This window comes from Megalobrama amblycephala, linkage group LG8, assembly GCF_018812025.1.
Source record: "Megalobrama amblycephala isolate DHTTF-2021 linkage group LG8, ASM1881202v1, whole genome shotgun sequence".
In the NCBI taxonomy this organism is placed as follows: Eukaryota; Metazoa; Chordata; class Actinopteri; order Cypriniformes; family Xenocyprididae; genus Megalobrama; species Megalobrama amblycephala.
In genome coordinates, this window is record NC_063051.1 from 1,712,501 (window position 1) to 1,738,885 (window position 26,385).

Below are 26,385 nucleotides of genomic sequence, written 5' to 3' on the forward strand. Positions count from 1 at the left end.
TCATCATCATCTCCAGCGGATTCTTCATTGTCGTCATTGTTATTTTCCTCATCATCATCGTCTTCTTCGTTTTCTGGCTTAGAAGCTGAAACTTCTGTTTTCTTGCTTTTTTGAGTTTTCTCCTGCAGACACATGAATACGACACAAAACATTAATTTTAAATTTCTTGAAATTAAAATAATTTCCAAACACAAACCTTAACAATTACTAAAATTCCTAAAACAATGCACACTTAATATTACTGAATACTGAGTGTTTAAAGTGATTTTTTTGCATTTATTTGTGTCTGCCAGCTTAGAAAAGCTGAAAAGAAAACACACTGTCCGAGTCTGAAACTGTGTCATCCAGCGAGCTGCTCCAATTTGCAGCTAGTTTCGTTGTAACAAGTGTTTTTGTGTAATTTGCTGTGTATGTTGTTGATAATGCAAGGGAGGGAGAGAGTTTATGGATAAGAATTTAATGCGTACTTCTTGTAGTGCGTTTTATTCAGCTCTTACGGTGATTTTCTAGAGTGAAAACAGACACTTTGGACCCTATTTTAGCGATCTAAGCGCACGATCTGACAGTTTCTGACATTTTCAGTGCGTGAGATTGTCCTGTTTTGTTGTTGCTGGTACGCTGGAGAATGAGCTCTTTAAGCTCCACCCTCTTCTGGAAAGGGGGCGGGAGCAGCAGCTCATTTGCATTTAAAGGAACACACACAAAAACGACGAGTTTTTGCTCAACCCCAAAAAGTGGCAATTTTAACAAGCTATAATAAATGATCTGTGGGGGATTTTGAACTGAAACTTCACAGACACATTCTGGAGACACCAGAGACTGATATTACATCTTGTAAGGGGCATGATAGGTCCCCTTTAAGATGAATAATGACACTATTGTCTTCTGTAATGAAGCTTTACAGAAGAATATGCATTTGAAGTTTATTCTGTTTATAAAGGTGACTTGACTCAACATTGTCTTACCTCAGTTTTGCGCTTTTTCCGCACTTTCTCGATCTTTTCGTCCAGGGTCGTGGGTGCTTTCTGGAAAAAGCAAAAGAAGAGATGAAGATCCAACATGCATCAATCCGTCAGTGGTGTCACGAGAAGCTCACTCACCCTCTTCTTCAGCTGCGCCATCACGTCGTCCATCGCCCAGTCGCCACTGTACAACCCGTCTCGCTCTCCGAACTCAAAATCAGCGCTGAAGTCTCCAATGCCGCGGCTCTTCAGAGCGCGCTTCTCTTTACTCAACACGATGGGCTGATCCTGACCAAACACAGACAAGATCTTGATTTCAATGCTATAGTGATGCTGTCAGATGATAATACTTTGAAATGGTGAGGAAATTCATGTGCAATTGTATTTACATGGCGCACTTGAGCTGCACGATTAATCGTTAAAAGATCGCGATCTCGATTCAAACACCCACGCAATCTTATTCCTAAATGACAGTGATTCAGCTCTGTCTATTAAACTTTTGACAAGACAGACTACGATCTGATCCAGAGAGAGCTGTTGTCATGTCAAGGCATGAAACATCTTCACAAACAGTCTTTTCAACAACACAGTATCATTATTTCAGTCTTACAATAATTCATATCAACACAGCAGTACTGGGATGAAAGTTTATAGTTCATATATAAACACTGATGTCTATAGCAGATCAAAATCACCTTTAGAAAGTAACTTGATGCTTCAAATAAAGATTGTATCATTACATCGTTACACCAGTAGGTGGCGACAAGTGACTTTAAAAAAAAATGTATTTGTCATTGAATCATTAATTCAATAGATTTGTTTAAAAAAAAACGCTGATTCATCCAATAATGAAACAAGTGAAGTATTTATGAGTGAGTCATTGAATTGTTCACCCAATCCTATTTTTTTTAAATGTTCTTCTAAATACACTGCAGCAATTAACATGTTGTCAGAACCTCTTATTTTGTTTAGCTGTCTATTCAGAATTGTGATCTACATTCTAAACAATAAATAAATAAATAAAGATCCTCCATTTTGTGCAATACCATGGTACGTGTATACTACAAAATAATAGTATATATAGTAATAGTAAATAATAATACCATGGTACATGTCCAAAATACCATGGTAGTACCATGCAGTGTTATTTTAGTATCACTGATACTATTATTGCTTTTTTATTACTTTGAATTCATTTTTATTTACATTTTCTGTTTTCAGAAAACAGAAATATGTTTAAGTAAACTTAAAATATATATATATATATATATATATATATATATATATATATATATATATATATATATATATTTTTTTATTTTAGCTTTAGTTTTAGTTAATGTAGCACATCAAGTTAAACTAAATGAAAATGAGAAATGCTTCCTTGAGAACAAGCTAAAATAAAATAACTTAAATATATATATATATATATATATATATATATATATATATATATATATATATATATATAAAAATTAACATTTACTTTTTCAATTAACGTAAATATTTCTATTTCAATGGAATTACCAAGATAGAGTCAAAACTCTGGTTTTATCATGGCATGTCAAAAACTCATCTTTACACCATGGAAGAAAGTACCAAAAACATGGTATTACTGTGGTACATGTACAAAAACATAGCATTACTATAAAACACGTATAAAAATGTGGTAATAGCATGGTATTTATCACAAAACATGGTATTATCACAGTATGTACACAGTACTACCATGGTACATCCTCAAAAAACATGATGCACACCACAAAAACATGGTATTATAACAGTATGAGGATCAAAACATGGTAAATCCTCAGATAAAGAAGTATTACCATGATACACGCCACAGAACATCGTATTCTTCCCCAAAACACAGTATGTTACCACGATGCACATCCCAAAACATGGTAATATCATGGTACAGGCCCACGAAAAACTTTTCAAGTGTAAACTGAACTTACAGCTTCATCATCAGATGCTGAATCCGGCTCGTCGGGCACTTCATCATCATCACCAATAGTTCTGATCAGATCCATGTCTGAAAACATCTTTGTGCTGCAGTCACAAAATAAACTTCACACACTGATTACCAATACAGACGATCAATAACTATTATTACTAACTATATATAACGTATATCTTTACTTATATATTTATCTACATAAATAAGACCTGGTGATAGTCTCACAAATCATAAATGAATAATTGTGTGTATTTGACACACTAACAGCGCTGCATGTTCACAAAAACACACACGTGTGTCCCTGCAGCAGCGGATCTGCGTCACTCACACACGGCTGTTCAGTGGAAACATGAAGCTACACTGACGCCTACAGGCGCGGAGGACGAGACCCTTCTCCACCTCAGCCACTCAAACATTGTGTGAAGCAATGTTAAATTTAAATTAAAAATTATGAGATCAGTTGAGACAGCAAAAGATTGGAGAGCACAAAACACTACTTTTTACTTTCAGGAAACCCATTTTGACATGGTTGCCAGGTCTTATATTACAGCCTGAAAGAACACATGCATATTATTATAATGCTTCAAATCATGTAGTGGACATGACAGACTCAGTTTCAATGAATTCATTGAATACTGTAGTAAGAAACTCCTTGAAAAGACTTTCACTTAGTGCATCATAAAAATAATCCAGTATATTAAAAATAATAAAACACACTGAACTCTGCTGCAAATGTGTAACAATATTGACCAATATAGTTTTTCCTACTTTAACCGTTCTTTAATATTAAACACTATGGAAGAGGATTAGAGCCAAGCAATAATAAAAAAATGAAACCATTTTGAGATTGAAGTCATAATAATGCAAGATTAAACTCGTTAAATTTCGAGGAAAAAAGTCAAAATACAATGTTATTAAAAGAATAAAATCATTAAATTAATAGAATAAAATCATTAAACTCCGAGAATAGAAACGTTGAGAAAAAAATTGAGAAAGTGCAAATAAAATGTTGAGAATAAACTCATTAAATATTGAGGGTTTTTTGTTTTAAGAAACTCGTTCGACATTGACTTTCTCAAAATTTAATGAGTTTTTTCTCAAAACACTTTATTTTTAACATTTGAGTTTATTCTCGACATTCTTTGACTTTAAATTTAATGATTTTTCTCAAAACAACTTTATTCTCAACATTATATTTCAACTTAATTTAACAAGAGTTCTCAAAACAAAGATATCCTCAATTTCTTTCAACTTCTCTAAATTTAACAAGTTTTTTCTTGAAATAACTTTCTCAATATTTAAGTTTATTCTCAGCATTTGATTTCGACTGTTTCGAGAACTCAAATTTATAGTCAAAATTGAGAAACTCATTAAATGTTGAGAACGTCGTCGTTTCGAGAACTCAAATTTACATTCTCAACATTTGAGTTTCTCACTTTTTCCTCTAAATTGAACAAGTTTTTTCTTGAAACAACTTTCTCAACATCAAGTTTATTCAACATTTGATTGACTTTCTCCAAGTTTAATGTTTTCCTCCAAACATGACTTAACATTTCAACTTATTAAATTTAACAAGTTTCTCAAACCGACTTAATTCTCAACATTTAATGATTTTATTCATAGTATTTCTACTTTTTCCTTGAAATTGAATGTTTAATCTCACATTATAATGACCTTAATCTAGAGATGGATTTTATTACTAGACCCTAATCCTCTTCCGTAAAAATGCCACAAAAAAAAAAAAAAAAAAATTCTTAATATTAACTTTCATCACCCAAACATGCCATTGCATCTGCATAAATAAATCACCATATGCATGAATTAAACATCAAGAGAACATGCTATTTATGCTTAAGTTAAGAGATGCATTATGAACTTCTATAATGCATGTTTTAAGGCCATTTAATTGCATCTAGTAGTAAAAATCAGCTCAGCACATTGTTTATTGGACATTTAACAGGCATCATTTGAGAGAAACACAAGAGTCATATTAAAACAACTGTCAAATTAGACACTTTATTAAAAAAAAAAAACAAAATACAAAAATCAAACTATACAAGAACTTGCAGCCAAACTTTCCTGTACAAGGAAAAGACGGATCTCAAACACTTTAGTCCAGTGAGGAGGTTCACGGTCTGGGAGGACGCATGCCTGGAGGAGGAGGACCTGGAGGAAGTGCAGAAGATAAGTTAGAAATCATGAAACATGCATTTCACTCAGATTCATGTGAAGCTACTGAACAGGCTTTACCTCTCATTCCAGGCGGTGGCGGCCTCATGCCAGGGGGAGGCATTCCCATCGGAGCGCCGCGGCCGGGTGGCATTCCCATCGGTGGTCCCATGGGCGGCCGCATGCCTGGAGGAGGTCCCATCATACCTGTAGCAGAAGAGAGACACGAGCACAAGGGTGAACGTTAACTATCACACAACAGGATGCGTGTTTGTTATACAGCCATGTGACTCTGAGCTCAGTGTAATCCTGCTTTCAACATAAGCGGACTCGTCATCGCCCTCAGAAAACATTGATGTCATCACAGCTGGCGAATCAGCACAGCCATCAGAAAGACACGTTAACGCAGAGCCAGTCTTACCTGGAGGGGGCGCTCCTCTGCCCATTGGTGGAGGCGGTCCGGCTCGACCCGGAGGGTACTGTGTGGGGGCTCCGGCTATACTGGCTCCCGCAGCGGCTGCCGCGACCGTGCCTCTGCCCTGAGGGGTCATGACCTGAGAGAGACATGATGGGTTAGAAAGAGAAGGGCAGTTGCGTTTCCATGCAAATGGGACAAAGTGAGCAAAATGGTTAATATACATGTGCTTTATTTGTATGAGAGTAGGTTACAGGCGTCTCAGAGCGGCTCTGCTCACAGTAAATGCTGCGCCATATGAAATTTTTTACATTACAAACCGCATCTATGCATATGCTGCGAGTTTGGGTTCATCTGGGAACATAATCTGTGCCATTTCATCAGATTTGTAAGGCAAATCATTTATAAACCTACAACTACACCGATGAAAGCATCAATACGTTTCTAAACATGCGATCTGTTCGTGACTTCAAAATAAGTTTAAACCTTCACATATTTTGATATCCACATGTTCTTGTTCAAGAATCTACAGTGGCTGTAGGATTTCTAATGTAAAGTAGTGACCAAATATTAAAGATTAAGTGAACATTTGAATTAAATGTCGTTTAGAGATCAATATTAAACAAGGATTTGATCTGCTGTAAAGTGGGACGACCTCACCAGGCCGTTGGCGCCCTCTGCAGGCATTTGTTATAATAGTTGCTTGTATTATATTATGTATATTAGTGTTCTATAAAACCGTATGATTATTTGCTTTTGAAACATTTGAACCAAAAATTGTTAATATATGTATTTTAAGTCATTTTATAGGCTTGGGTCCATTTTTATTACCACAAAAACTACTTGATTAATCGTCAAAATAATTGATTATTACCAAAAAAATAATTTATGACAACCCCAATATCATCATTATTATTATATTATTAATAATAAAATAAACCAAGGCGTCACAAATGACAAACGCAGCAGACGTAAAATTTGGGGGCAAAAAATGGACTATTAATTGTTAAATACAAATAAAATATTGTTTATTAGTAATGCATGTATATAAAATATATAAATTAAAAATTTAACTTAAAACTTGAAAAGTTAATTTAATAAAGGGAAAAAACACTTTACGCGTCACAATTTGTAATAAAATAATTAGTATTAAACAGTTCTGACATGGTTTTATCCTACTGCCCAATTTCACTCAAATTCTTATTAGCATATTAGTGAATTTAATGTAGCACAAACTTAAAATTGTCATCTTCAAAATAATCTGTGGTGCACAATTGCTAACAAACAATAAATAGCACCAATAAATAAATGGGATGAAATGATTAAACAGTCATTGAACGTTATATACAAGTACAATGATACACAAGCACAAGGTGTGCAATACATTCAATTTATCTTTTTTTTTTTTTTTTTTAAAACCTCCTTAAAATGAAAACTCAATATAAAACACCTTAAAATAGTGAACAATGCAAATCATGAAAAATTGAATGCATCACAAAATCCTAAGTTACTATAAACTGTTGTTACCTGCTGTGAAGGGCCACCGACTCCTCTCACGGGTCCGGCGAGTCCAGCGGGAGCCTGTGCCATCGGTGCTCCAGCGGGAACGCCTCGACCTGCAGCCCTGCCGACACCTGGTCCTCCAGCCACTCCGGCCAGCGGCACGCGGGCGATGCCAGTCTGTCACAGGACACAACAAAACCACGTCACTCTCGGCACTCAGAAGAAAAAGCCATTCAAACAACTCAAAACACACTCACGTCTTTAGGAGGAGGTCCTTCTACTGTCATAGAAACTAGATTCTCTCCTCGGAGCAAAACCAGACCCAACACCCTCTTCTCCTCTCGCTCCGGCTGCTTGGAGTTCTTGGGTCTGCGAAAGACATGGATTGATGAATATTGACATGCTGAATGTTGATAAAGGACTGAGTTTAAGTTTCACAAGGACTTACTTGATCTTTCTGAACTCGTCGCAGTCACACAGGATCAGGTTCATGTGTTTGTCGAATGCTTTGAACGTACCGATGAAGATCCGCCCGTCCTGCAGGATGCAGCGCATCCTAAAGTCGATGTGCTGCAACATCTTACTGCTCTTACCGACCGTCTGAAAGACAATAAAGAGACGAGTTAAAGTTAGATACTTCAGCCACTATAAGCCAGCTGATACTGCCAACAAATAATATCTGGACTTGTGCAATTTAAAGGTGCAGTATGTAAGATTTCTGTCCGCTATTCAAAACAAAGGCGTAGCTTGATGACACCAAGTTTGAGTGCGGAATCTTGGGATGTTCCCAAGATTGTTCCCTTGTCTATTAAAACATAATATTAAAGTTTCCATGGTTTCTACAAAATAAAACCGGAAACCGAGGGTAACGCGGTTATGATGCAATTGACAGGCGACTCCTCACACATCCCGGAGCCTTGGTTAAAAATGAAATTCTCACGATTTACAAATAGTTGGAAACATCTGGGATATTGTAACTGGCCTAGTGTTTTTTGGACATTTTACTGCAAAATTCTTACATATTGCACCTTTAATGCACTTTAATTGTGCAGAATTATTGTTGAGGTCCAACTAAAGATATACTGAAGTATAGTTGATGGTGCTCTAGCGGAACCATTGCAAGAATACTTCAAATATCTTACATTTAAAGACTGATATACAGAGATCATACAATCCTTATCAATATTGACATTAAAACACATTTTAGGCTTAATATTAAGAAATGTGCACACGTAGTACTCCAAATAAAGTTTAATTATTAATTTCATAAGAAATATGTCAGTAAATATGTTAATATATTTGAAGCAAGTATGACACTCTTTCACGATTTACAAATAGTTGCAAACATTTAGGATATTGTAAGTACTCAAGTGAACAAAATATATATAACACTGGACTAGTGGATATTTTACTGCGAAAATCTTACATATTGCATTTTTAATGGTCAATTATTAAAGAAACAAGTTTAATACTTTAGTAGAGTCCACTGTGTTTTGAAGACTAATTAGAAACTGAGAAATACAATTCTAGGCTTAATGCGAATGCCCAAAGCACTGAAATCTATTTATAGAGTATTATTGGAGACATAATCAGAAATAAGCAAAATAAAAGTCCCCTTCCTGTTAGCGCTGCACAACTCACTGGACATGAAAACGTAAACAATATACTTATAGGGCTAAAGAACTGTTGTAAAACAATTCACTAAACTGAATTAAAACATATATAACATTATATAATTAAATAGTTTAAATTGAAGCCTTTAAGCTAGAGTTTGACTGCAAAAGCAAACAAACGACGGTCACCTTTAGCGCTCATTTACTCTCCTGACTGGATTTTAGATTATTACGTCTGTATTTCGTTTTACAAGCATTTTAAGAACAAACTACACTTTCTAATATGCTTTAAAATCCCGAATTTAATATTTTTGGGTACCTTTTTCTAACAACATAGCAAGCTGTTGTGCTCTACGTATCACCAACGTAATGATAACGCAGACATTTTAAATTAAAAAACGTAACTAACCGACAGAAATATTAAGATAATCGATAAATCACACACTAATAAGATAAACAATTAAGTCTTACCATGATTGCTGTTCGGATGGCTCCGATTAATATCGGATTCTGCCAAACAAGTTTTAAAAATTGACCCGCGAACCGCCGCTGAGTCCTTTAATGGAGGCAAAGCGGAAGAGACAAGAGAGTGCGACACGAGAAGAGTCCGACCGGAAACACGATCTCTAACGGTCAGGTTCTGTCACTTTTTCACTTCTTTATGTTTATTATTTTTACGAAAAACTGTCTTCAAAAATTTAGGTTACTTAAGAGTTCTACATTTTACTTTAAAATTGAATGTAGTAAGGGTTATTTTATATTTATTATTAAATAGTTTAATCTTTCTTCAAAATTAACAAGGACAATTGCCCACAACAGAGCACAGAATATTTCCAGTAATAAATTAATCTAATAATCTAATAACAATGGAACTTGCCAGTGTTACAAACCACATTTTATATATGTATTATTTTTAAATTATTCTAAATACTGAATAAAATCCCAGTACTGCATTTCATTTACTCCTTTCATCAAAAGCATGTCTCCTTATGAGTCATTTTAGATTTTTTACCAAAATGTATCACTTTTCTGAACACCCCACAATATTAATGACATATTTATCTTCCAGAAAAACATATTTTCTCATCTCAAGCATCAAATCCCTATTATTAATGGTCATTATTTTAAGTTATGGACACTATGGGAACTCACAAAAAATGTTTTTGTGATAAAATCAACATTTTCCTATTAATCAGATGTCCCTCACACTAATTCAGTCATTGCAAATATAAAAGTTACATAAAATCTCACACTTTTGCTACTAAAGGCTGAAATAGACACTTTTTGTGACCTTTGATCAAAGGCTTAACTTCAGAATTTGAACTAAAATCAGTGAACATTTCAGACTGAATTCAACTAACTTTAAATTACTTTTTCACAAAAATAATAATAATAAAAATGTAGGTGTGACGGGGTTGTGATTTTTTGGCCACTGCTCTAAATCTAGTGAATAAATGGAGATCACATGACATGCATGATATTAAGAAATCATGAATAATGTTGAAATAACAAAGATAATTTTCACAAGTAATAGTTTTCTATCTTTAATTGATGCAATGACTCGTTAAGCTCGACAAACACAATTTCACTACATAATTTAGTTATAATTATTAAAGAAGGTGCTAACTTGCTCACAATGTTGTTCAGAAAACTTCCATGATGTCACTTCCTATTAATGATGTCACATAAGTCTCAGTTCATTATGGTTTGTGTAACGGGGTTGAGGGGTTACTGAGCTACGGAACTAAATAATGTGATTTTAATGAATAATCATGAATTTACTTCGAAAAAAACAAAGACACAGATGGATATTTATGGGAATGGCAAAATGAAATTCTCATTTTATTATTCATATCCCAAGTACACTTTCCTAGAAGGCCTTGAGCGACGTGACAAAATAGGTGGTGTCAACTGAAAAAAAACTAAATAATTTCTAATATGAAGATCAAATGTATGTCGTGTTTTTAAACATTATTAAAGGAGACATTTCAATGAACACAAAAAGCTTTTAAAAATATATTTTGGTGACCCAACAGATAAAATACACTGAAAAAGGTCAGAAGGACTCAAGTTTTGTGGAATGACTCCTATACCGTGGCAAACTTTGGTAATGTTAAACGTATAGAGTAAATAAGAAGAAAAGAACAATGCCTTTTTAATGTATTTATTTATTTTTTTCAGCTGAGAATAAATTGGTATCTTTATATTAATCATTCAACTGTACACATTCACTTAAGAAAAATAAATATAATCCAGATCATTAAACCCAGCCTACTCGATGTTAATGTGTTATAGATCGCAGGCTAATCATTGCATGATGTACAGTGTTAAGAAAATAAAGAGGCCTTTACATATTCAGAACTACAAAATGTTTTAAGACACGAAACACGTAACATCAGATGTGGGGCGTTTAGCTGGACAGTTTCCATCTTGACCTTTATTTGTCCGTTTATTTTAACCCAAACAATCTGGTATAAAGTAAATAAAGTGCTCTGCAGCAAGACATCCTACTGAAAAGTCTGTTTCTAATGACCTGATGGATTCAATTCAATGTACTCATTTACTTTGTAAATGAATCAAATTCACATTCTGGAAAAGAAATGCACACTATCCTCTCAGAATCTGTGCTAAAGTGAACACAAAAACTCTTTGCATGGTCTAAATCTGTTATAATCATAAGTTATTCTTTGTACACTGATATTTACAGTCCTGGTTTTGTGTTTTGCATCTGAAGAAGAAGTCTTTAAAATAAACAGAATATCCATGAGATCCATGAGGACTAAATCTTCGGCATAACAACAAATGCTGTCAACCAAAAGCTGTAACATCTCTACGACACAAACACACTTTATTCTTTTCCAAGATAAAGCACATTTTGCACTAATTCTTCCTGCAAAATTAGTGATTTTGGTGAACATCATTTTTTTTTTTTTTTTTTAAAGATATAAAAGATTTGATCACACTAAATCGGCTAACATTATAACATTAGTCGTGTAGTTTATGAATTCATGATTGGTAAGAAAGTGAATATTTTAACAGTGACATTTTTTGATGGACTATTGCTGTATGAGAACCCAAATACATACTCTCACCGCAGCCATTTCCAGGTCAAAGCTCACATCAATTATATTTTGCATAAAAAAATGAAGACTATCTTTTGCAACTGTTACAGTACTAAGAATGAGATTTTCCTGCAATACAATAATGTCAATTTTAAGGGGAAAATGTGCTTAAATGTCACACAAAATAGTGTAAAAAGTCTCATTTTCTTCATGCAATATATTTTCAGGATTCTGAGGTGAAATATGACCAGGTTTTGCATTAGCCATTAATCACTATGCCAGTGCTTTCACTAATCAAGTGCAAACCTTTCTTTTTAATTGCTAATCTTAAAAGGATTCATTTATGTATGAAGGTGCATTTCTGCACTGGCGATAAAAACGGACTTGCATGTACACACAACAGAAGAGACTCGGTCAGACGCACACCATGCAAACTCACACTTCAAGTTGTAGAGGAAAAATAAACATCAGAGTCTGTTGCATGTGCATTACTAGAGAAGAGACAAGTCATTAAGAGTTAGAGGATCACAGTGTGCATAGAGTGAGCCGATGTCTGGCCGCGTTGATCATTGACTAAGGCAGCATAAATGAGAAGTGGATGGCAAGAAAACGGGAAATGGAAGCCAAAGCCCACGGATTTCCTTTCAACAGAACACGGTTTATCCCTCGTTCCTGGTTTGAAGTAGCAGCAGCGGCAGCTTTTGATATGACGGCGAAAGCTGATGTGTGTTGTCATGGAAACGTGTTAAAAAAGACGCCGTCGTGCGCATGCATCACTCTTGACCGAAGCCTTCGGTTTCCTCTATGGCAAACAGCAGCTTCTCCTTTAACTGCTCGTAGCTTTTATAGGGCGGCAGATCCAGACGGTTAAAGCTGGTGGGGTAAAAAAATGAAAATAAACAGTGTAAAAGTTGTGTTTGTATATGAAGAGTTTGGTTCCAAAACGCGCTAAACGCCATTTTCAAAAAAATCGAGTTTCCGCCAAAATCAGTATTGTATATGGTCAGTATTGAAAAGTCATTTATTAATTTTGCGCAAAATGCAATATCCGTCGTGTTATTCTGTCATGTTCCCTCCCTTTCTTTCCAAAATGCGACAAACGCCAGTCTCCTTTTTCTCCAAAACGCGATATATCCGCTCTCAACCAATCACGGCGCACCATTCCACCCACTGTAAACATTGAAGGCTTTTTAAAAAGCCGATTTTAATAACAATGTACTTGGCAAATGTGTTTATTTAACAGTGCGGTGGCGCAAGATACTCTTTAATCGGTAATGACAAATAATTTATAACATTAACAAGATGACCCGTTGAATTCATTTTGGGAGCGACGGCTGAATGTATTTTTAGTAAAATGTCTGTACATAAGATAAATATTGGCAAAGTTTAGACTCTGTCATATATGTGTGAATCAACTTACTTTGTTGTGTATTTTCAATTTGAAAAATAACTTTTATATTGATGGATTAATTGCATTTTGAAAAAAAAGTATCATGGATTTATTGCATTTTGGGGGAAAAAAATAACATGTTTTTATAATAAACTTTTTAAAATCAAAATGTAGATTTAAACTTTTAATGTTTTTATAACCAAAAGATGCTATGTGAAAGTTTGAAACAGAAAATAGTGGTTTTCATCTTGCCACTTTCTTGGTAAAGAAAACACCTTTTTACTCAAATTAATCAAAATGGAATTATTGCGTTTTGGAACCAAACTCTTCATATACTATTATTAATTTATTTTTAGCTTGAAGATTGCATGCTGGTCATTTATGTGCATTGATGCAAACCATCTGAAAATTCTTATTAAATCAGGCCTGCATACGGTACATTATGGTAATTAAAAATGATTTCTGATCTTACCATGTGTGGCTCCTCGGCAGCCAGTTTTCCTTACCCACTTTCTCAATACAAAACTTCTGCGGCCCATTGCTCCCTACAGAAATACAACATACATTCTGATCAATAAACACATATAGCATATACAATATACAATATGGCATAGCACTATCATTAATAAACCTACACTAACATTTGGCGCCCTCTGCAGGCATTTGTTATAATGCATAATATACATGAGTTCATTGTTTATAATACTACTTACTTTATTTAAAAGCAATTATTATTGCTTCATTATTATTATAAATATGTATTTTAAGTCATTTAAAGGCTTGAAACATATTATTCAATTACTCAAATAATTACCAAAATAACCATTAGTGACAGCGCTATATTAGTTAAATGATAAGTGCTTCTTTGTGACTTTCAGTCAAATAAAAGACTATTTTTACAGTCGTATTTTGTGCATGGAAGATTTCTTAAATATAGTGTTTCTTAAAAATATTGTCTCGTCTCATTCTCGTGAACCTAATATCGTGTATCGTCACACCCCTACTATTAAAGTTGGGTGTTTTAAATATTTTATTTTATTTCAAGTAATGAAAATGCATTTTTGTTTTTAGTTTTAGTTAACAATAATAACCCTGATCAGAATAGAAACATACTACATTACAGTCATTTTAATATATTATCAATAGTTTGGCATGACACTGTCAAACTTTGACCCTTACCCATAAGGTCGGCGAATCCCCCGACAGGAAGTCGGCATGTGCCAGTTACAAACTGCAGCAGTCGCATACGCTTCTCATTGTCGATCTCCTTCACAAACTATACACAGACAGACAGAACATCAATATGGCAGCATCTCCACATTTATGATCATTTGGGGTTGATTTAACCAGTGCTCTGATGCTGGAGTGTTATAGTGTGAGACTAACAGCTGCTGGTCAGTCTAACCTGCCAAAACCAGACGATCTGTTTGCTGCTGCGAGCGTAGTGTCTGTAGATGGTGTTCCTCTGCCAGTCACCCAGATCAATCTCCTGCATCCCACACAGCATCACCTACAGTTCAGAATATACAAAAGACACTGTATCTACATGTAGAGAAACTATGGACTTATTTACATGGCTTTAAACAAAAACAACCCTCCAGTTAAAAAAGTAACACATTCCTAATCTATCATCCTGTACCTATTGATTATCTATGAATCACAACAAAAAGCCTTTCAACATTATGAATTGTAGTTTGTACCTCCAGTTCCTTGGCATCAAAGTATTGCAGGTATTGCTGTGGCAAGACCTCATTAAAGCCTTCGAGGAACGCCTGAGTCTGTTCCTCAACGCCTCTGGACAACCTCCACTCAGCAACCAACCTGCCACATGGTTGATCATTCACTGATATTAGGGCTAATATGGGACTATTTGCTTGTCAAAAAGATTCTTTATAAATTGATGCAATGCATCATGCATGTGTATTAGGGCTGCCCTCGACTAAAGATTTTTCTAGTCGACTAGTAGTCGTTTATTTGAGTGATTAGTCGACTAATTGCACATTTATATTAATAAACCATATAAATCGTAATAATGAGCCTTAAATGCCTACATAGCCTAATCTGCTTCGTTGGGCTTGTTTACATCTGAGCGCGTGTTCTTTTGATGCAGAATACAGCGGTGTTGTGCGTTCTATACGGTTGATGGGGAAAGTATTCTTATATGCATTATAAAAATTGTAATAATTGGTAATAAATTATTATTTACGGTATTTTGAAATGCCCACAATAACAATACCGTGCATATTCATTATCGCGATATATCGCATTACCGAATATCGGCACAAGTCTAGTGCATGCACCTATATGCATGTTTCATAACGTACACTGAGAATATTTGTTTTCCATTTCAATTGGTTTATTTTACATTACAAGCTTTCGATAGATGCATTTCTCATGCCTGTGAGGCAAGATCAGGCTGAGTTTAATTGTTTTTGACACGCTCAAGTACACTGACGGCAGAAAGCAGATCCTTCAAAAGCACATCCTTTAGTTGTTATTGTGAGTGCACACAAATTAAATTAGTCAGTTTCAAATGATGTATTAGGCTACTCTTGATGTAAGACCAAAAATGACAGGATATTTTAAGTTAAATGCAAGTGATCACACTGGCGACTCCGTGTCGTTCAGTAAGCGCACTGATAATTCAGCTTCCACACTCCACACAAACACTTGAATATGTGCCTAATAATAGTGGTTAACGTTGAGTGGCCATGTTTCATTACATGTTTCATGTGATAAGCCATATTTGAGGTCGATGAATGAGCATAATGTAACTACAAAGAATCGCCATTAACGATCTGTCCCTTTTTTTTCTGCGACTAAATGACTAAAACAATTTTGGTCGACTAAGCCTCTTCTAGTCAACTTAGTTGATTAGGGGCAGCCTTAATATATATATATTAACATTCACATTGTCTGAAATCCATCTGTGCACTATGAATGAGATTTCTTACCTGATGTACTCCTCTTTATTTTCCTCTGTCACCTGAATGTTTCCTCCATCAGGTTTGAGGTCATGAGTGGTGACCTCTCCCAAAATCTCCTTATCCACTGAGAAAAACATCTCCAAGCCACATTCCTCGATGTTATTATCCCTGTAGAAAAACATCATCATCTCCAACCATTGTCAAATTACTTACCAAATTACATTTACATTTCATAACTAAGATTGTTAATTTTCTCCTATCTCTTATTTTCACAGTTTTAACCCCCAAGCCCTTACTCTTGCTCCTTATTGTCTCTGTAACTCATTCAACTCATCCTCACTCACTTGATCCAGATGAGCGAGTTGTAGAACTCCGGATCGATGGACTCCAGGTCTTTCAGAGCCAGAGGTTTATTCAGGATGCGCTTATAAAAGGGCAAAGAGAAGCCGGTGTCTATGAACTTTCCATGAAAGAGAGCCTATGAGAGAGAGAGAGAGAATGCACAAATAATATTTTAATTGCATTTTAAACTATGACCCACTATCCAGCACAGGCATTAGTTAGCTGGTTATCATCATAACTCGAGCGTCATACCATAGCAATGAACCGGCCAATGAACTTGAAGTACTTGAGGTGGTCGGGGTTGATGGAGGAGGCGGGATTAATCTGCAGGCAGTAGTTGTCTTTACCGGCATATTCGAACAGACAGTACATGGGGTTCAAGACCTCGTGAGAGAGCAGGAAGAACCATTCCCTATGACAGAAACAACATTATTGTGTGTGCACATATTTCAAGTCATCACTTCCTGTAAATTATGTAATATACCTGGCCACGCCTCCATAGTCAAGTCCCTCCTCCCCTGGGAAAATAATCCACAATCTCCTTCTCAGATCTTGCGGATGGCAACTCATAATCTAAACAGATCGATTTAGAAATATTTAACTTCTTTCTACATGCCACATGATGACACACGTATACCAGAATTAACTGGTCAAAAATGTCACCAATCACCTGTTGAAACGAGTCCTCGAAGAGTGTTTTGCGACTGACGTGGATCTTAATATGCTGAGGCATTGCTAGTTGCTTTGATATTAAAAACAAAATTTATTATAATGAAAGAACAATAGCAGGATTATTTTTAAAGATTTAGAGTGCAACTAAAAAACTAAGTCACTCTTACCTGACACCAGAAGCGGAAATAGTGCACTTTGGCTTTAAAGTCTCGTACGTATGTGATCTGAGGGCCGTTCTCACTGCAGGTTCACAAAGACAGAAACTGTAAATTACACCAAAACCTGGCTGCAATGCATCAATAGACAATATTGTTTAAAAACAACATGAAGCAGCATTTAACTGCATTAAACAGCATCTGACTTATGCAACATATTTCTATTTTGAAGTGAACGTAATTATATACATCTGCAAACACTGCAATTGGAGGATGTCACAAAAGACCTTCTCTTTATACATTAAGCAATTAAAATGGCTCACAGGGAGGATTTTCCTGTACGAGGGTCGATATATGTCGTCGTTTTCCTGTTGTGATCGACAAAATAAGGAATCCCGTCCACTGTAAACCTCATCTCCCAACCCTCCGGCAAAGGCTTCTCATTCAACAACCTGACGAACAAAAACATTTCATTCAGAAAATAATGTTCATTGTCAGCTAATTCTGTGAAGTTTTACAGCAAATAATTAATATCATATAGAATGGAGGCAATTTAGCTGTGTTCAGGGTTATTGTCTTTAACTAAATATATATATATATATATATATATTATTAGATGAAAAACAAACTGAACGAAAATTAGAAATTTTGCTTTGGCAACTAACTGAAATAGGTTTAAGATGAACTAAAATTACTAACAGGAAATAAATAATAAAATTAATAAAACATAAATTAAAACAAAACAGTAATATACAAATGACAAAAGCACATGACTGAAAATATAAAAATAAAAGCTAATCCAAAAATATGAATAAAAAATAAAAAATAATACTAAAATAACACTGTCGCACCCTTGTGTGCGAGGATCTTCCCATTGTGTGGATCTCGTAGGATGGTGAACAAAATACATCCTCCTATTACTGTCTGTCCGTTTCTCTGTGAACCAAACAAACAGAAATTCGAAGGTGATGCTCAAGAAAAGACAGTGTGAGTCGCTCTATTATGAGGGTAAAATGTGATTTCCTCTTTCTGCAGCATAAAAATGAAAGAGTGGTGACTCACCCCATCCCGGCGGCAGGGGACCCAGAGGGTCAAACTCTTTATTAGCTGTAGGCACAAGCTGTTCCTGCTGCTGAAGAGATGAGGAATAAGAACAGTAACACCCTCAGCTCAGGTCATAGAGGAAATCCTGACATCCTTGCATTTAAACGCGTTTGAAAAGAGTCGACGTTTACATATATACTCACTCCATAGATGAATCTCTGGTTGAAGCGGTGCATGGCTCCCTGCAGCTGGCTGCGCTGATTCTGCCACTCTTCATAGTTCCGGACCGACTCAAGTGTGGGTCTTTGCCATGTGGTGGTTCGGATTATATGATCCACATAGTAAACACGGCCCATCGGGTCCAAGCGACGCTCCCAACTACCACACAAACACACAGAAGTCTCTAAACAACTGCTTATTAAGGACATCTTCACATTTGACCTTAGTATTATTATTTTTTTTTTAAATATTAAAAATGACCAATTATTATTATTTAAAAAAATTACAATGATAATTTTGATGAAGATTGCTCATAACAACTATTATTACTATTATTGTTATAATAATAATAATAATAATAATAATAATAATGATAATTAATTATATTTATTTAGTAATAATAATAAACATCAAAATTTAAATTGTAAATATTTTTTAAAAAATTATAATAATTATTATTAAATAATAATTATTCTTTTTAAAATATGTACAACAATAAATTATCTTTTTTTATATATATATTTTTTTTAAAAAGGAATATTTTGACGATATACAACAATAATTTTTATGATGATTTCTGATAACAACAAATACAAATTATATTAATTATAATACTATTATTATTATTGTTTTTGGTATAAGAAATTAGTAGTAGTAGTAGCATTAATCTTTCATACATAAAATGCAGCTAAAAGGGTTTCATAGGTCAGAAAATAAAAAAGCAAAAAAAATTACATTTTTCTTTTAAAAGAAAATACAATCACTAAGGAGGCTTAAAATATATTAATCGAAAGTCAGCTTAAGGGCATAATGACTAAAATCAGTGAGATTCTCTGCTTTACATAAAATCATCTCTTTTGCATCTGTACCTTAATTAACACATACTTATGCAATATGCAATTTAAATATCTATTAGCAGCAAACCAATGAAAAATTATCTGTACAGATCACTGGTTACCCCGGTGGTAGCGGTTCTGGTCTTTCCCATGTGGTTCTTTTCTCAATGTGATCAACATAGTAAACGCGGCCGTTCTGATCCATTCTCTGCTCCCAGCTACACACCAAGAAACAAAAAGGAAACCCATTAAATATATCAGACTAAATCCATACAGGCGTATTATTATAAAGTGTCTTTATTGACATTCATTTATTCATGCAGCAGGAGAATCGGCTATTATTAGTGGCATCATTTGGATATTTGAGATCATATCTTTCAATAAGCTAAATATAGCTAGTAAATTAGAAAATAACTAATCTAAACTAAAACAAGTAGAAAGGTTTTTGATTTCATGGGGACTTGCTTTTAATTTCTCTTCACTGTAAGTGTATCACATACCCAGGAGGAAGAGGGCTGTTAGTGATTAGCGAAGCTCTGGGTGGCGTTGGACTGGCACTGGGGGGCTGATTTGACCCTGAACCTGAGCTTGACCCCTGACTCTCCGTTTCTCCGTTCACACACACTCGTGGAGACGTCTCCGGACTGGGAGCTCTGCTGCCGTGAGTGGGAGTGGAGCCAGCAGAGGATGCTAAAAAAGACAAAAAAAACCCAATAAAGTAAATAGTTAGGACTGTTTGAAATTCTGAACTGCCTGAAACAAGTCGTGACAAAATCCCAGTGTCACTATTTGTTACAAACCTACAGTACATAGGTTTGCATAATGCCAGCCTATGGTCTTCATTGTCTGCCTGTGAACAAAGTCTAATTTTGACCCGGGTTTAGAGAGACTGGATCCTTTATCAATTTACGTTTTATGTTTTAGACACTGAAAGAAAAGAACTGATGCTGTAATGTATATTATGAAACAATTAAAGTGTTTTTTGACCTTGGATGCATGTAAACCTGTTGTAGAATCCAAAACAACATTAGGAACCTTTAAAATAGAGTCACATGTGACACAAAATATTGTTACACCCCTATTAATAAGGTTCTCTACCGTTGGAGGAAGCAGGTTTATGTGGCGAGGCAGGCGGAGGTCGCTGGGGTCGAGGTGGACGCGGTGGTCTTAGAGCCCCTGCGGATGGAGAGGAAGACCCCGTACTTCCCACCGCATGACCATTGGGCAGTGGTGCATCATCAGTGATGTCACTGGATGGAGAAGAATCTCGACTAGACCAACAACAAACAGACGCAAATGTCAAAATTCAAATAGTGCAAAGAGCAATGCAAAAACGGTAGCACTTTACAATAATGTCATTAGATAATGCATTAACTAACATGAACTAACAATGATGTTATTTATCATTAACCTTTGTTCAGTTCAGTGTGCATTAGGTAATGTTACAAGTTTTGACCTTAAAAATACATTGCATTAGTAAATGTTGATATTAACATTAGCCAAGATGAATGCTGTAGAAGTACTGATCATTGTTAGTTCATGTCAGCTAATGTTAACAAATGAAACCTTACTGTAAAATGTTACTGCAAAAACTAAAGGCTGAGGTTTACTCAAGATGATTCCAGTAATTAAAGCAGGTGATTTTCAACTAATACAATATCTTTTTAACATTAATAGGTGTCATTCATAATATAAAGGAAATGCAATACATGATATAATATTTTTTAACAGTTAAAACAATCCTGTTTTATGTGCATGACATTCATTTATTATATTCCACAAATCAACTGCTAACATTCAATAATCTGGGGATATTTTTATGCATCTTATTTAAACCAAAATAATGAGGATATAAACTAAAGAAGAAAAAAATTCACTCTAATTTTGTGTATTAATAATAAATCTTGTGTTATGATCTATAAAATATCAAGTGCACAGAGCGAGCAATCAAGATATTTCCCTCGAGAGCTAATTTCACCATGAATTCAAACAAAAGCAAAGAAGAAATACACAAGCTCTTTCTGCACATAACGTGATGATATTCCTTCACAAACTGCACAGTAGAGTGAAGCAATCTTTATTTTACCTCGCTGCTACATCCCCGTTCAGTTTGGGTTCTCCATTCACAACAGCATCTGAGACTGAAGAGAAACATTACACAACTTCACGTGTGGGAAATCTCTATTTTAAACAGCAGAGAATCTAAAATGACTGAACTGTTGCTGGAAAACAGCAGAGATAAAGAAGGTCTCACTGTGCTTTTGTTCCTCTGAAGCAAAAGTCTCGGCATCCACCTGCAGTCCATCCAGACACACTGAGAGATCTCCAACCACCTCTGACCGCTCTCGGTCTGAACTCAACTGCAACGTCTGCACCACCTCGCAAACTGAGACAGACACACACAAACATGATCTTCAACATGAAAAATGAATATTAACAGCCCATAAACAGCCAAATGGCTTTTCCATTGCTTATTAAATAAGAATTCTTTGTTTCACAAATAACTCATTCAGAATGAGTCATGAATTGATTTAAATGATTTTTTTGAAAGAAACTGACATCATTACCAAAAGAGCAATATCAAGCTGATTAAATATACGTTTTTAAAGCTTAAAACCAGTTAAGTCATATTCACAGATGACCTGGAAAGCTAAATTGTCTTCACTAAGAAAAACAAGCTCACAGCACAGCAGCACTTCAGGTCACAGGAAAAGGAAATGGTAACCTGGTTCCAGGCTAATCAACGCCCTCAACTCAATCCCCAGTTCCATAATTCTCACCAGCGGTGAGCGGTCACATGATTCCCACATAAGTCTCTGAAAAGACCCTTTGTTTGGTAGCATGAGTCAGTTCACCTGCCTCCATTACAAAAAGCCAATAAAACTCAAACTCTTGAGTGCACACACACACACACACACACACACACACACACACACACACACTGACTAATGAGATTCACAAAGTGGAGAATATGGAAACTCACTCTTCATATTGTTGGCTTTTAAGGTCTCGCTGACCTCCAGAGTGGCCAAGCCCAGCAAAATGTCCGCTTTAAGTGTCTGGTGACTCCAAACTCGGAAAATTAACTTGCTGAAAGGGGTGACGATCCTGCAGGGAATATGATCAACAGAGCAGTGATGATACTGTTAATGATTAAAAATTACAGTTTTACATCATTTGAAATAAATCTGACTTAAAAGTTTTGTATTCCACAATTCAACTGCTAACATTCAATAATCTAGCCATATTTTTATGCATTAAAAATAAATGAATATAAAGAGAATATATAAGATAAACCAAAAAAGAAGAAAAAAATTTACTATACTTTTATGTATCGATAAAATGTCGAGTGCACTGAGCAAGCAGTCAAGATATATATAATATATATTAGATGAAAAACTCAAACAAATATTTGAAATGTTACCTTGGCCTAGTACTTTAAGTACTAAAATTACTAAAACTAAAATAAATACAATCTAATAAATCCAAAGCTTAATAGAATTATTAAAAAGCACAAAAATAATAAATATTACAAAAAAAGTACATTAAAAAATACTGAAAACATAAATAAAAACTGAAATTATAATTCAAAATATGAATAAATGCTACAATAGTACATCAAAAACACTAAAATAACACTGCAATAGACTCATTACACTTTAATATTGCAGTTATGTGAATAACAACATAATTTTTTAGTCTGGAGAGAGAGTTCAGAATGATAGGTAACACTTTACAATAAGGTCCCATTAGTTGATGCATTAATTAATATTAACTAACTATGAGCAATGCATTTGTTACAGCACTTAGTACTCTTTGTTAATGTTAGTTCATTAAAATATAACTATTTATTGTTCATTTAACTTTATTTCATGATTGAGTTAAAATGATGTTAACAGATACTTTTGATTTTAATAATATATTAGTAAATAATGAAATTAACATTAAAGATTATTAAATGCTTTAGTAGTATTTTTCATTGTTAGTTCATATTAACTAATGTTAACAAACGGTGTGTAACCGAACAATATAAAGATAATAAATACTGATTCTGGATCAGCTCTGTAAATCAACAGTGACTCATTTTAGTACAATATTTCTCTCTTACACAGTGAGAGACTGTTTCCACTTGGGACTGTGAGTGTTGGTGCATTTCTCCGTCTTCTTGGACTGGCCGTCCACACACACCTCCACGTAAGGACTGGGCCCAAACCAATTCTTCTTACTGTCCCGCAGCTTAGCGGACAGAACTAACAAAGGATGACAGAAACAATGACATCTATTCAAAGTATTCAACAAAATATCCAGATAGCTGACATCTTAAAATAATAACAAGACAAGGCCTATATTAAAATGAGTGCAAACAAAATGACAAATGTGAAGTCTTGCAATAACAAAACAGAGATTATTAGTTTTTTGTAAAGCTCACCTGTTATCTGAAGTTGAGCCTTCATGATGCGGCCATTAAAAGCACTTATTGTGGCTCAAATCTGAAATAAACAAGCATATACATCAATGTTAATTCAGTTAAGACTCATTATAACAAAAACAGAGTCTGTAGACAGTAATAAACAGTGAAATAAGCTCATTAAACAGTATTCGCAACCCATTTTACTTCTGTGGCACATTTCTAAGTGAAACAGGATATGATTTCATGTTGACTAATACAACAAAACACCCACTGCCTTTCTCAGATGGTTTTTACCGGATGATCTGTCACTGTATAGACACATCTGACCCCTGATCAGTGCTGTATGTCGCTCAGTGATGATGTGTGATGTATGTTCTAGATGTGTCTTCAAAACTCTCTGCGGTAACAGCTAATCTCACAACAGAAGTCTCCAGTAATCCTCGGCAGATTACAGATAATGTAATTCTGTCTGTCCACTGAGAGAAAGCACTGATACACACACAGGCATTTACAAAGAGCCAAACATGAAATTCTGGTAGTAAAAAGTCAATCAGGGAATAATAGGAACTTTTTTAGTTCAAATATGTACTTGTATTTTTACCGCCACCACAAGCAATATCTATTTTAATCAACATACTTTCACAGTAAATGTTATCTTTACATTTCTCAATAACATGAACTCCTAATCTAACTATTTAACAAGCATCATCTTTAGATTTTCACCCAAAAGCAAAAGGTATGTCATTATTTGCTCATCCACACATCATTCCTAATCTGCATGGCCTTCTTTAGTCTATTTAACACAAAAGGAAAATGTTCTTTCCGAATACAATGAAAGTTAATGGGTGCTGAGGCTGTCAGACTCCAACAAGAACATAAAAAGTCCATTACTAGTTTGATATTCTAACCATCTTTCATTTTTCCTGCCTGCAAATGCATTAAAAGCTCACATCTGCACACTGTCAGTGGTTACTTAACAACATGAAAAATGATTAAGATTTTTAAGCACGTCATAAATTGTCTGGTAATTATTTGAATAGTTCGCAAATTGAATTAAATTGAACTGTAAGGCTAGACACCATTATTTTTTCATGCATTGGTCAATTTTGATATTTTGGGCTATTTCGCTTCCATCCGAAACACACTTTTAAGTGTTTATATTATTACACTTTATCCATTTGCATTTGTAGTATTTAATTGCAATATCTTTAAAGGTTGTTTTCTCAAAATTTGCTTTTTTAGAAAGAGTCAGAGTCAGAAATCTCCACTTCAGTAGTAAACTTTACAGTTTTATTCATATCTACACTACCAGTCAAAAGTTCTGAAGTTTCTGAAGGATCATGTGACACTGAAGACTGGAGTAATGATGCTGAAAATTCAGCTTTGATCACAAAAATAAATTATGTTTTAAAGTATATTAAAATAGAAACCCATAATTTTAAATTGTAATAATATTTCACAATATTATAATTTTTTCTGTAATTATTATGAAATAAATGCAGCCTTAATGAGCATAAGAGACTTCGTTCACAAACATTGAAAATAGTAATGTTTCCAAACTTTCGACTGATAGTGTATATTCTGAAGATTTTTACAGAGGAGATTGTTTATATATCGTTCAACTGATTTATATATATTTATAGTCACTGATTTGATTCGTAAAGCTCTGAAGCAGTGTTTTGAAATCGCCCCATCACTATATTGTCGTTATTTTGGGTGTTTTTTTGGCGCACAAAAATATTCTTGTCGCTTTATAATATTAAGGTAGAACTACTGAACTCACATTAACGGTTTTAAATATGTTTTAAGTACCATTATGGATCTTGAGAGAGGAAATGTCATTGCTTTGAATGCAGGCCTCGTCGGATTTAATCAAAAAATATCTTAATTTGTGTTCTGAAGATGAATGAAGGAACGACATGAGGGTGAGTAATAAATTACATTATTTTCATTTTTGTGTGAACTAACCCTTTAATGTAGGACGAATGCTTTTTTACCCTGTGGTGTCTTGCCTTAACAGTTTATAAAAAGACATTTCACACACTTATAAAAACACTTTGTGGTTTTACCACAGTACATAGATTATATCAGATGGTAATATCATGGTACTTTGACAACAACTCCATAGTATTCATGAAAGTATCTTTGTGTAGCATGCAAATATCGTGGTACATAAACATCAGTACCATGGTGTCAGATGGTATTTAATATTGTGTTATTATGATTCTGTACTAATGAGCGCATTACAGAAGTGACGTCACGAAGCGTTTCTGACTGACGGTGTCGCAGCTACAAAAACGAGCGTTTACAAGTCAATTAAATGCATATATCTGTTTGAAACCGACAACGGATATTTTTTTAATCGCCTCAGACTATTATTTACGTACATTAATCGAATAGCTGTCAAAACATCACCCGCCACACCGTATAACGGTCAGTCAGTCAGTCACCGGTCAAACGAGCTAACGCGTTATCAAAACACGGCTGTTTTTCTTCCATATTGTCCTCTATACGTGTGTGTCGCGTATATCTTACCGTCTTATGATCACGGGAAATGTTTCTAGATTTCGGTTTTAACGGGATCTGTGGTCAACTTCTCGTCGTTTCAATAAACTTTGCTCCATCTCAACCGGGTGACCAAAGGTCCGCCACCACCAGCACTGGCTCCATGTCAGACTGACGTCACTGCGCGACCTCGTCACGTG

At 34.9% G+C, this 26,385-nt stretch overlaps 3 protein-coding genes across 4 annotated transcripts in view; all 3 read right to left on the minus strand.

The window, feature by feature from the left end:
* ddx27 (DEAD (Asp-Glu-Ala-Asp) box polypeptide 27) overlaps nt 1–3,248 on the minus strand; it is a 13,329-nt gene extending 10,081 nt beyond the window's left edge. Inside the window, exons 1-4 of the mRNA XM_048198629.1 lie at nt 2,921–3,248; nt 1,101–1,250; nt 966–1,025; nt 1–122 (exon numbers count right to left, since the gene is read on the minus strand). The exon at nt 1–122 is cut by the window's left edge and continues 62 nt beyond it. Coding sequence (XP_048054586.1) covers nt 1–122; nt 966–1,025; nt 1,101–1,250; nt 2,921–3,007 — 419 coding nt within the window. The 5' untranslated portion in view covers nt 3,008–3,248. The remainder of the gene's footprint in view (nt 123–965; nt 1,026–1,100; nt 1,251–2,920) is intronic.
* Nucleotides 3,249–4,912: 1,664 nt separating this feature from the next.
* snrpb (small nuclear ribonucleoprotein polypeptides B and B1) lies at nt 4,913–9,252 on the minus strand. Its single transcript, XM_048198636.1, has 7 exons — nt 9,094–9,252; nt 7,458–7,609; nt 7,267–7,378; nt 7,034–7,186; nt 5,513–5,645; nt 5,173–5,298; nt 4,913–5,088 (listed from the first exon to the last, which is right to left on the minus strand). The coding sequence occupies exons 1-7, from the start codon at nt 9,094–9,096 to the stop codon at nt 5,051–5,053; spliced, it is 717 nt and encodes a 238-aa protein (XP_048054593.1). The 5' UTR covers nt 9,097–9,252; the 3' UTR covers nt 4,913–5,050.
* Nucleotides 9,253–10,770: 1,518 nt separating this feature from the next.
* On the minus strand, nt 10,771–26,373 carry itcha (itchy E3 ubiquitin protein ligase a). 2 transcript variants are annotated; one of them, XM_048198627.1, is made up of 24 exons: nt 26,216–26,373; nt 23,699–23,759; nt 23,378–23,519; nt 22,253–22,377; nt 21,524–21,655; nt 21,356–21,410; nt 20,368–20,540; nt 19,770–19,959; nt 19,392–19,487; nt 18,418–18,592; nt 18,233–18,299; nt 18,022–18,106; nt 17,494–17,622; nt 17,183–17,255; nt 17,014–17,085; nt 16,828–16,916; nt 16,596–16,755; nt 16,346–16,479; nt 16,029–16,169; nt 14,775–14,895; nt 14,480–14,584; nt 14,254–14,350; nt 13,547–13,619; nt 10,771–12,557 (listed from the first exon to the last, which is right to left on the minus strand). In XM_048198627.1, the coding sequence occupies exons 2-24, from the start codon at nt 23,721–23,723 to the stop codon at nt 12,458–12,460; spliced, it is 2,559 nt and encodes an 852-aa protein (XP_048054584.1). In that variant the 5' UTR covers nt 23,724–23,759; nt 26,216–26,373; the 3' UTR covers nt 10,771–12,457. The 2 variants fall into 2 exon arrangements, with proteins under 2 accessions (XP_048054584.1, XP_048054583.1); XM_048198626.1 differs by having other exon boundaries at nt 18,233–18,302.
* Between the last annotated feature and the right edge of the window lie 12 nt (nt 26,374–26,385).